Source organism: Octodon degus, unplaced genomic scaffold, assembly GCF_000260255.1.
Source record: "Octodon degus isolate 3935 unplaced genomic scaffold, OctDeg1.0 scaffold00093, whole genome shotgun sequence".
NCBI classification, from domain to species: Eukaryota; Metazoa; Chordata; class Mammalia; order Rodentia; family Octodontidae; genus Octodon; species Octodon degus.
In genome coordinates, this window is record NW_004524669.1 from 1,217,584 (window position 1) to 1,229,733 (window position 12,150).

At 44.5% G+C, this 12,150-nt stretch overlaps 1 protein-coding gene and 1 pseudogene across 1 annotated transcript in view; both read left to right on the plus strand.

Annotated features, from left to right (window-relative positions):
- The first annotated feature begins 2,222 nt into the window (after window positions 1-2,222).
- On the plus strand, window positions 2,223-2,904 carry LOC101585478 (annotated as a pseudogene).
- A 2,490-nt stretch (window positions 2,905-5,394) lies between these two features.
- Mylk3 (myosin light chain kinase 3) overlaps window positions 5,395-12,150 on the plus strand; it is a 34,301-nt gene continuing 27,545 nt past the window's right edge. The window contains exons 1-2 of the mRNA XM_023722723.1: window positions 5,395-6,065; window positions 11,701-11,791. Coding sequence (XP_023578491.1) covers window positions 5,601-6,065; window positions 11,701-11,791 — 556 coding nt within the window. The 5' untranslated portion in view covers window positions 5,395-5,600. The remainder of the gene's footprint in view (window positions 6,066-11,700; window positions 11,792-12,150) is intronic.

Consider the following 12,150-nt stretch of genomic DNA (forward strand, 5'->3'; position numbering starts at 1 on the left):
TACCTCTTTTGATTGCCCTGGGAAAGCCACACTGCTCTCCTGACCACTGGAGTCCCCCATGGTCAGCTCACCATGCTGTCACTCCTCGGTTCATCCCCCCAGTGCTGCTGTAGTGAACACCAGTCATGTGCGTGCCCACACTGTGGTGCACCCAAGGTAGGCAGGCCAAGGGGTCCTGCTCTGTTCTCTGGGAGGTCTGAGGCGGCTCTAGAACAGTAGCTGACTGCAGAGGCCCCATTCCTGGTAAACAAACTTTCTTGTAAACTAGATGCTTAAAGGAGACTTGGGTAAAATCATTCTGTAATTGAAATGACTTGTGTCTAGGGCATTGGCTTGTTTCATTTGGATTTTTAAGATCCTTCTAGAGTATTAGTAACCCAGACTTGTCAATTTATTGCCATAGCAGTGATAGTGGTGAAACAGTCTGTTGGTAGGAATTCTGTCTTGGAGACTCTGCAGAGTGATAGGAGCTTCATTTCACAAACACTGTCAGCACCAGCAGGGAGAGACCTTGGGGTCGGCTTTGGACTTGCAGAGATTTCTCTGGGCAGCCATTTTCCAAAATTTGAGTCAGGAAGTACTGTTCCACAAGAAACTATTAAGTGTGAATTATTGTGGGGGAAAGAGTGGTCCACCTTCAGATGCTGTCCATTTTATGTAGGTTCTTGTCCAAGATGAGCTACAGTACATGTTCGCAGTACATAATGACTACACTTGTGGTAGGGAATTGGTACATAGCTTATCTGAATTCTTTTTCATCCCCTACCCTTCCCATCTCTCCCTGAGCCTTCCATTTCTTGGTTCTCTTATTTGCAAAATCACTATTTTTGTCTTCTTCCTCTCAATCCTATTTTTATCCCATTTGCCTTCCTTCCCTTCTCCTCCCTCCCCTTCATCCCTTCCCTGCTCCTCTGTTCATCTTTGTTTCCCTTACTATTTGAAAAAGATATCCCTACTTCCTATTTTATTTTGCTCTTTGTTTATATTTTGGATTTCTCATGTAAGAGAAACTATGTAATACAGTGTTTAAACTTGTGTGTCTGACTTATTTCACTTAATATTATGGTCTTAAGGTGCATCTATTTAAAACAAATGACTCAAGTTTATCCTTCTTTGTGGCAGAGTAACACTCCACTGTATATAAATGCAGCATTTTCTTTATCGATCCATCTGTTGATGGGCATATAGGCTATTTCCAATATTTAGCTAGTATAAATTGTGTTGCCATAAACGTGGGTATGTGTGTGTCTCTGTAAAATGATGACTTTAACGCTTTTGGGAAGATACCTAGAAGGGAATCGGTGGCTCAAATGGAAGGTCTAGTTTTAGTTTTCGAGCTCTCTCCATACTGATTTCCACAGTGGTCGTACTAGTTTACATTCTCACCAACAATGTAGAAGAGTTCCTTTTTCCTTGCAGCCCCACCAGCATTGATTATTTGATTTTTTTTTTTTTTTTTTGTGGAACTGAGCATTGTTTGATTTCTTGATGATAGACATTCTTTCTAGGGTAAAATAGAATTTCAGTGCTGTTTCACATTTCTCTAATGGCCAGCTGTGTTGAACATTTCTTTTTAAAAAAAATTTATTTTTTTTAATTTTATATAGGATCCTGCTACACAGTTCAGACTCCTATCTCAGTCTCCCTGGTGCTGGGATTACAGGTGTGTGCCCTCACACCCGGTTTCAGCACCAACACAGCACAACTGGGGTTCCAGGGCTGGCATGGCATGCAGTACTGGGATCAAACTGGGGTCCTCATGTTTGCCAGGCATGTGCTTAGACCACTGAGCTATCTTCCCAGCCCAAATATTTCTTGATGTATTTATTAGTCATTTGTACTTTTTCTTCTGAGAATGTTTATTCACTTTAGTTGCCCATTTTTTTGATTGGGTCTTTTATTTTGGGGGCCTAGGTTTTTTAGTCCTTTATGTATTTTAGATGGTAGTCCTATGTCTAAGAAGTAGTTGGCAAAAAAAATGTTCCCTAATCTGCAGGCTGTCCCTTCACTTTGTTGGTTGTTTCCTTTGTGTTCTAGTACACAAATAATTCACTGAGAAAACAATGTCATTCATAGTAGCATCAAGAAAAAAAAAATATTTAGGAATTAACTTCACCAACAAAGTAAATGAACTCTATAATGAAAATTATATCACTCTGAAAAAGGAGATCAAAGGGGACATCGGAAAATACACACACTTTTTTCCCGGGCGTCTGCCGAAGATGGCGGAGGCGCAGGTCCTGGTGCTGGATGGCCGAAGCCATCTCCTGGGCCACCTGGCGGCCATTGTGGCCAAGCAAGTACTGCTAGGCCACAAGGTGGTGGTTGTGCACTGTGAGGGTATCAACATTTCTGGCAATTTCTACAGAGACAAGTTTAAGTACTTGGCCTTCCTCCGCAAGTGGATGAACACCAACCCATCCCACAGCCCCCACCATTTCCGGGCCCCCACCACTTCCGGGCCCCCACCACTTCCGGCCCCCACCATTTCCGGGCCCCCACCACTTCCGGCCCCCACTACTTCCGTGCCCCCCCATACCCCCCGCCGCATCTTCTGGCGTACTGTGTGAGGGATGCGAGGCCAGGCAGCCCTGGACTGGCTGTGTTTGATGGGATCCCGCCACCCTATGACAAGAAAAAGCGGATGGTGGTTCCTGCTGCCCTCAAGGTTGTGCACCTGAAGCCAATGAGGAAATTTGCCTACTGGGCCTCCTGGCTCATGAGGTTGGCTGGAAGTACCAGGCAGTAACAGTCACCCTAGAAGAGAAGAGGAAGGAGAAGGCCAAGATCCATTACAGGAAGAAGAAGCAGATCATGAGGCTAGGGAAACAGGCAGAGAAAAATGTGGAGAAGAAAATCAGCAAGTTCATGGAGGTCCTCAAGACCCACGGACTTCTGGTCTGAGCCCAATAAGGAGTGTTTCTGCCTAAAAAAAAAAAAAAAAAAAAAAAAGGAAAATACACACATATCCCATCTTCCTGACCTAGAACCAATATAGTCAAAAGGACTAAAAATAACTAACACACACACACACACACACACACACGTTCCAATCAAAATATGGACAGCTTTCCTCCCAGATCTAGGGAAGCCATCCTAAAATTCACATGCAGCTAAAATTCACAAAATAGCAAAAACACCCTTAGTAACAACAGCAAAGCTGGTAGCATCACAATCCCCACTTTGAAATTGTTACAAAGTTACTATAATAAAAGCAGCATGGTACTAGCACAGAAACAGAATTATAGATCAATAGAGGAAGCAGAAACAACACCAAATACATTCAGCTCTTTGCTCTTTGACAAAGGACCTAAAATTATATACTGGAGGAAAGATACCTTCTTTATTAAATGATTGTGGGAAATTTGGATATCCACATGCTAAAGATTGTGAGTCTAAACTCATATGTCTCACCATGTATTAAAATAAAAACAGAACAAATATTTAAGTGTTAAAACAGAAATACAATCTGTTGGAAGATAAAATAGGTAAAACTCTCGAAGACATGGGCATTGGCAGCAACTTTCTACACAGAGCCCATAGGAAATAGTAATGAGAAGCAGCAAATGGGATTATATTGAATTAAAAAGCTTCTGCACTGCTAAATTTCTTTTCCCCAGGACTCCCTCTTTCCCCTTTTCCATCTCTGTTTTTTTTCTTCTTGTAGTACTGGATTGAACCTAGGTCATTTTTATTTTGAGACAAGATCTTACTAAATTGCTAAAATGTCCAGATTGGACTTGAATTTGGAATTCTCCTGCCTCAGGCTCCCAGAGAGCTGGAATTGCCTGTGTATGCCACTATGCCTGCCTTTCTGTTTGTTTTTTAATAATCACAGTAGCTGAAGCAGACCATTATTTTGAGCATACCCAAGGGTAGTGATGGTGAACCTTTTAGGACTCACTGCCCAGACTGCAGCCCTTATTATTTATTGCAAAGTACCAACACTGAATTAAACCTGGATTCTGAGGTTTTGGCTTACAAAACAAAACAAACAAACAAACAAAAAAAAAAACCCAGCTATCATCTGATGTTTGGCTACTGGGGCAACTTGGCTCATGTGCCAACAAAGAGGCCTGTGGGTGCTCACAGCAGTAAATATGCCACAGGTTTGCTACCACTGCCCTAGGTCATTCAACCAATAATTCTAGCACCCAGAAATGAATGTGGACTGCCTTATGGGCTGCTTAGCTGAAGCTACCCTAAGAGAGGGTGGGGCTGGAAAAAGAGAAATTGGGCTAATCTTCATTTGCGTATAACCACATTGTATTGGTTACCTGTGGCTTAAAATAGCAAAGGCACTCAGTTGTGTTTTTGGACATCATATTTCCAGGTCAGAGTGTACTATTAGTGGATAGCCATACCACCCTGAATGTGCCCAGTCTCATCAGTGTATCATAGTTGCTTTTACTCAGATGGGGATAACTGTGGGGGATACACCCCTCACTCTACCCCCAGATCTCACAGGTTATGGTGAAACCTCCCCAGGAGACCCTGTGCCAGGGTAACCTTGGATGTGTTGCTCTGTCAACCCTTCTTTTTCCCAGTGAGTGGTTGGATGAAAAGGCTGCACTTTGGTGTCATCAGAACTCAGTTGGCTCTTGTGATCTACCTTAGCCATGACCTGAGCATCTCATCTTGTCTGCTTTAATATTCATGTTTCTATGAAATGTCATTCAAAACAAGGGTTTCTAAGCCTAAAATATTTAGAAAATATGAGCCTTGTTGCCCTACAGGGCCCTGTTGAATCTGCACCAGTTTAGAAACTGGGTCTTGACACCTACATAGTAATTACTGGGGAGCCATGGGGTCACTGGTTAATGTCCCCTTGTGGCTTTGCAGGGAACATGACCTGTGGGGTGGAGTTGGCAAGCAGCCCAGGCTGTTGTCCCTATGTTCTATTTCAAGTCACAAGTGACTGGTGGCTGAAGGCCCTGTTGGGGAGGGGCTGCAGACACCCCACAGGCAGTCCAAACTCATGTTTCAGGCATTGGCAAGCCAGTGTTGTTAATTTGCAGAAGCATTGAAATTTCCATCATGGTAAAAGTTAGACAGTAGGTGAGTGTTTTCCTTTTTCTGTACATTTTGATCTTGCTTTCTATATGAATCAGACCTTTGTGTGGTGAGTCAGACTTCACTTCCTCCAAGTCTTGGATCCCTAAAGCCCCATGTGAAGTCCAGCTGATAGGTATGTTACCTAGAGGGCACTTTTCTCCCAACCTTTAGCTTCAGCTGCATGAACCCCTAACAACCCAGGGCAGATTCTTAAAATATTTGCCCATCAGCAGTCTCTCAGAGAGGAATGTTCTACACTGCCATGATGTCAAAGGGCCCCCAAGCAGAAGGGCCTGGGCCAAACTGAGCCTGTCACTCACAGCCCATGGCTGAGTGGGAGATAAGCAAAGCAAAGGCACGGAGAGGACCTGGTGTTGAGGGCTCCCCACACCACCCTGGCTTTCAGTGCAGGTCGGAGCTGCAGGGTGAGACTCTTAGCCACCAAAGGACAATGATCTTGCATTCACTACCTAAGTGAAAGCCAGAGGTCTGTGGTGCTTGCATTTCCTTGCCCTTGCCCTTGCCCTTGTCAAGCCTGAGTCACGATGTCAGGAGCCTCCAAGGAGAATCTGGGCCCCAGCAGCCTGCCAGTGTTGGGCAAGGTCTGCCTCACTGCCATGGACAAGAAGCTTAATGTGCTGAATGAGAAGGTAGACAAACTCTTGCATTTCCAGGAAGATGTCACAGAGAAACTGCACTGCGTGTGCCAGGGCATGGGCCACCTGGAGCAAGGCCTGCAGCGGTTGGAGGCCTCCCGAGAGCTGGGCCTGGAGGGAGCCAGCTGTACTCCTGCAGCTGATGCTCAGGCTGGGTGGCCTGAGGTCCTGGAGCTGGTGAGGGCTATGCGGCATGACAGCGCCCAGCATGGTGCCAGGCTTGAGGCCCTCTTCAGGATGGTGACGGCTGTGGACAGGGCCATTGCTCTAGTGGGGGCCGCATTCCAGAACTCGAAGTTGGTGGATTTCATCATGCAAGGGAGAAAAGGCAGCCTGGCTGATGGCTCTGAAGAGGTTGGTTCTGTTTTTCCTGCCCTGGCTGGAAGGGAGGCCCAGGTCCCTAGAGATGGAGGCTGGAGGTTCTGGCCAGCTAGCTAGTCTTGGAAGAGCTGGAGGGATGCTGTCCCCTTCTTGTGCTCCTGTGTGTCCTGCTGATGGAGAAAAGTAGAGATTGAACCTTAGAGGTCACAGGTGGATTTCCAGACAGTCTACTGACTGCTATTCTCCTAGGGAAAGGAAGAGGCAGTGTGCTAGCCAGGATGGGGGGCCTTGGGCAGTCCCAGACACAGTGCTTCAAAATGTGGGCACAATGACGGCTAATGAGAAGAGCACATTAAGCTTCTCTAACTCCTCTGAGGCTTCTTTTCCCCTCAGAGATCCTTCCTGCTCTTTCACACCTGGGATGGGAGACAGGTGGGGAATATTTGGTTTCCCCTGACAGAGCCCCTGAGCAGAAACACAATCTGTCCTTCCTGTCCCCAGCCTTGCCGCTTTGTCCCAGAGTAGGTGGTGTGTGCAGTTGCCTGTGGGGAGATGAGTGTTGACAGTGACCCCTGGAAACAACAGAGGCAGGAGCCAGAGCCTGAGGGTGGAGGATGGCCTTCTGGACAGGGCTGTTTCCAGGGTTACATAATCAAAACTGCTGGGAGGAGAAAGATGAGGTGAAGCATGGAGCTGAAGCACCCTGTTTGGGAAGGGCTGAGGGCCAGCCACATAGCCTCACCTGGCTGGCCTGGAGCAGCTATTTGGGATCCCTGCATGACTGACCAGCCTCTGGCAGGAAAGGAGTCTAGGGAGTTCGTACTGACTCTATGCCAGCTACTGGGGCTGTCACAGAAACAGAAGGGGGCCTTCCGCAGCCCAGCCAAACCAGGCCAGGCCAGAGCATCCTGCTCACCTGCGGAGCCCTTGCCCTCCCCTCCCTGCCTGATGGTCCCCTCCCCCCAAGTAAGCACCCCCCACCTCCCAGCAGTCTGCCTTGCTGGGAGAAGGGACTTCTGCAGTGCTCCTCAGCTCTAATATAAAGAAAACCATTCTAATACATAAATCCAGTTCCTGATTTTAAAAAGAAAATCAAATTAATAATGCACCAGAAAAATACTCATGATGCAGAATGCCATGGGTTTAGCTTCCTCAAACAAAACAAAACCTAGGATAAATACACATGTAGAATAAAAAGCATGCATCTGCCTCCTATTCTACTCCTCTGCCCCCAGGACAACTCCCCTTATACTCACAAGCAACTATAGGTATCAGATTTTTCTGAATTCTTTCAGGTATAGACTCTGCATCTATACGCACATTGGGTAAATGTTACCCTCAGTGTTTTGTTTTGTTTTCAACCAAATATTATTCACATGTGATTTACAAAAAAAATTTAATGTATTTTAAGTATTGCTTTATATTTCTATCTAGAAAATTTCCTTGTTCTTAAAGTTGCAGAATATAACATCTTGACGAATGTTTCTTAATTTGCTAAGACATAATTTGCTAAGCTACATATCATTGTTTTACTGCTTGTCATTTTTAGCTTTTACAAATGATAATGCAGTGAATATCTATAGATGTTTGTCTTTGGACACAGTGGAAATACTAAACCAAAGGGGAAATTTATATCGATTCAAACCAAACAAAACTTAAAAAAACTTATTCTAACTTAGTCTCCTAACTATAACATATGAGAATGCTTGTCACCTCCACTGCAGCAAATAAAACATATTGCCCAATTTTTAGAATTCTTTTCCTGGCCAGTAAATATATAAGACTTTATTGTGCATATATTTTAATATGAAAAACTTCAAAGGTTTATAACAGAGATTAGTACGCTCATTTGTTGTTACCCTTGGGAGATTGGACCCCTTTTCATACTAAAATCCATTTATGCTCACGTCTCTTATATGAGAATTTTTTTTTGGGGGGGGGAGTTCAGGTTGCCTTCAGGGCAAGTCTGATTTGGCTGGAGGATGTGGGGATCAAACCACAGCATCCTGAGCCTGACTGCTTTGTTTCAGCAGGACTTAAACACCTGAGCTAAGGGGCAGGCCCCCCTCATCTCTTATATGAAATGGCACAGTATCTACCTATAATTTTCATACCTCCTCTTATATACTTCCCAATCCAGAAATCATCTCTTCATTACTTACAATAGCTAATACAATGTAAGTATAAATAGTGCTTGTGTTATATTACAACTAATGAAAAAGTCTGTACATGTTCAGTATAGATGCAGTACTCTCCCCCAGATGTTTTGTCAGAAGTTGGTTGCATGCTCAGATGAGGAACCCATGGATCCAGAAGATCCATGTGGAATGAATCCCACGACCCATTTCTCAGCTTCACCATCAACTGGAGCCTGAGGTCATTCCATCGATCTCCCACCCATTTGCCATTTTTTTCCTGTCCAGGTTGTTTTGGAACAAATCTGACACATTTGGATTATATCTTTCATAAACGTTTTGGAGTTTATACCTAAAAGATAAGGGCTGTTCTTTAAAAACTAGACTATTGTTATATCTAAACAGTGAAAGGTGATACTTTCTAATATTACCAAAGTTGGTTTACACATTTCTCATCTTGTGTTCTATAAATTTTTTTATAGTTCATTTGAATAAACTCAAAACAAGGCAGTGGGTTATATGTCTCTTGAAAGCTAACTCTTCTTTTGAATTCATAATTTTTTTTTTTTTTTTTTTTTTTTTTTTTTTTTTTTTTTTGCGGAATCGGGGATTGAACTCAGGCCCTTGCACTTGCCAGGCAAGCACTTATTCTATTGAGCCATCTCCCCAACCCCTCATAAAAAAAGTTTTTTAAAGATCTTTACTGAGGAAAATTTCAAACAGATAGAATGACTTATCTATAGTTTTAGCTTATATTTCTTTTACTAAAAGACTGAGCATCATTCATAACTTTAAACCTTTTGTATTTTTTGTTAATGTCCTTTTCTCTTTTTTTTTTCTTTTACTTTGTTCACACAATTTTTAGAGCTCTTTGTGTATTAATGGTGTTAGCTGTCATGTTGCAAATATTTAGCATTTCTGGCTTGGGTAAGTCATACAATTTTCTCTTTTCTTGGTTCTCACTACATTTTTTGTCTGTGTAGCTCCACTGGGCACTTCCTGGGTCACTCTCCGGTCCTTGTGCTCGTACACATATCGATTGCTATCTACAGGTGTGAGTCCAGGCTCCCACTCGGGTGTCAGCTGCTCATCGGGCTGTGACATGAAGCCTCTAGTCCCCTGGCTGGCCTCAAAGGAAGTGTTCAGAGGACAGACAGTGAATATGACCAAACTTATCTATCTGACACATTCTCTCTCAGTGCTCAAAACTGAGCTAAGGAGGCATTCTGGAGACCTTCTTTGTGACTTCTAAGAGAATAGGGGCGCAGGAGTCATCTGTGGAATTGAATTAAATCCTAGCCCTGGCTGTTAAATTTGAAAATTATGCCAGGACTTTGTGAAGGTCATGTTTGGTTCTTTTGAAGTGCTGAACAGCACTTTGTCTGGTTGTAACAATGAATTGGATGATTTCTAAAAGCCCAGAGCTCTCAGGAAATTTAGATTTAGGCTTAAGCCAGGGGTGGACCAGAAGGACGATCAAACTGTTCAGAACCATCAGCTCCCTCGGATGTGTCTGAGGTCTCTACTACTGCTGCCACACAGACAAGGCAGCAGGAAGCTTAGTCCTGAAGAGAGAAGCCTGGTTCTATGCGTGCGTGCATGTGCGAGCATGTATGTGTGTGTCGAGACTTGTGTGCACTAAAGCAGAGGGAGAGCGAGGATAGTTGGAGCACAATAAGGTCTGTCAAAGGACAGTCCCTTCTACTGGTAGGGTGAAATAAGAGGAGGTCTGTGAAAACGCCTGCTTATCTCCCCAACTATGGGGGTGGCCCGACAGCCCACAGAGAATAAGGCACAGCTCTGTGCTGAGCAGAGGGTCTGTGCGTGCTTCATCTCTGGCACTGGTGATAATCATAGCAACAGCAGGGAGCATTTTTATTAAGTGCCTACTGCATGTCAGGCGCCAGGCTGTGTGTTCTCCATGTGTCATGTGTTATCATTCAAGGGGCATAGCTCAATGTCCTGGAATCCTGAAGGGTGAGCACGAGTAATAGGATTGCAGAAAATGGGCCCCACGTAGGAAAAACAATAGAACCAACCCTCAACAAGGAGGCCTTTGGGACGGTGATGTCTACAGCCACTCAGAAACTGCTCTAGCTGACTTTTGCTGAGCACAGGCTTGCAAGGTCTTTGATTTTTTTTTCAAGAGCAACAAGGAATGTAGAATTTTTCTAATCTGTTTTATTAAGGCATAAGAATAAGATAATACTTACTAACTATGAGTTATATATAAGTTGAAAACAAACTATGCACATTTTAAGTATACAGTGCAGCAAATCTGTACACCCAAGTACCCACCACCACAATCAAAATATACAACAATGTGTCTGGGGATGTAAGGATAGAGCAGTTGTCTCCTTTGCACAAGGCCATGGGTTCTAACCCAACACTGAGAAGAAACACACACACACACACACACACACACATGCTCGCCCAAATTCTTTTTTTTTTTTTCACGTATTTGGTTGTTCCGGGTCTCACTATATAGCTCTGACGCATAGTGATCCTCCTGTTTTCAGCCTCCCTAGCACTGGGATTATAGGTATATGCCACTACACCCAGACTCTGGCCAGCTCAGCCCACCCTGGGGGCATGGCTGGCATTGCATAGGGGGCCTTGCACTTGCCTAAGCTTGCCTAAGCAGGGGTTTTAGTCCACTGAGCTATCTTGCTGGCCCACTCACTCAAATTCTATCACCCCTAAGAGGGCCATACAATTTTAATCTAGATGTATAGGTTTCAAATGTTGGAAGCAAACATTTATTAAATGCTGCACAGGCCAAACACAATGTATCCTGAGCTGTTCTTGGTCTCAGGGCTCCCAGGGCGTCTGTGGCCATGGCAGGAGAAAGTCCCTTTACTGGCGCATCTCATGCCTGAGGCCCAGCCAAGGCCCTAGGCTGTGACCAAAGCTGTTCCCCTGACCAGGACCAGGAGGCAGAAGTCTCAAGGCCCCTGAAAGTGCTGGACCCCATTAAGAAGAGAGCATGTAGGAATATGTGTTTGAGGGCTCCCCCTGGGCTGTCTGAAAGCCCAGGCCTGCCAAGCCCTGGTCCTGCTCAGATTGATTTTGCTTGGACTGCACTTGCCATTTGTATGGTGGGTTCAGATGACACTGAGCGCACTTGGCTTTAGGCAGGACAAAATCACCAGCATTGCTGAGCACTCCAGAGATCCAAGATTACAGATGCAAGTGTGAGGTACTGAGAGGGTAGAGTCTGACCAAGTGGGGTGAGCGGGTGAGGCGAGCTGGGGAGTCCATGCTAGGCCTGCCCATCACCAGCAATAAATAGAAGGGTTGGAAAGGGTCTGAATTCTGACTTTGAAACTGGATCTTGTTTTATGACCTTGGGAAGACCTCAGGGCCCATATTATTCCTAAATGATAATAAACATTATTTACCTTCTAATATTACTGGGACCTATTCCTAATAACTTAAGTACCTTTATCTAAAGATGTGGTATTTATTCAACAAAGATTTACAACCCGGATGATGGTGGAAATATTGATTGTTTTTAATGGCTATTATTTTAGAACAAAGAGCCAGTGGAAGAGAAGGGAGCAAAACTGAAGCATGCACTGAGTACCAGGGCTGTGCACGCTGGCATCAGGGGGCCTCGGGAAGGTGAGTGTGCTCCTTGCTGATCTCATATAAAAATACAATGGTATGACCAATGGTGTGGCCAATGGGAAATCGTTGAAACTGCCTTATCCTTTTTGTTTTGTAGTTCTTTTTGTCTTTTATACATACACCATTACAGATGTGTAGAGTCAACTGCTAATGTGTTGAAAGCACTTGGAGCTGGGCATGGGGCCGCATGCCAGTTTTTATGATGCTAAAGTTGGGAGGATTGCTTGATCCTGGAAATTGAAGGCCAGTCTGGGCAACACAGTGAGGCTCCATTTAAGAAACTAAAATGGATGTGGTCAGGCATGGGGGCACACATGCTGAGTCCCACCATTCGGAAGGCTGAGGCAGGAGGC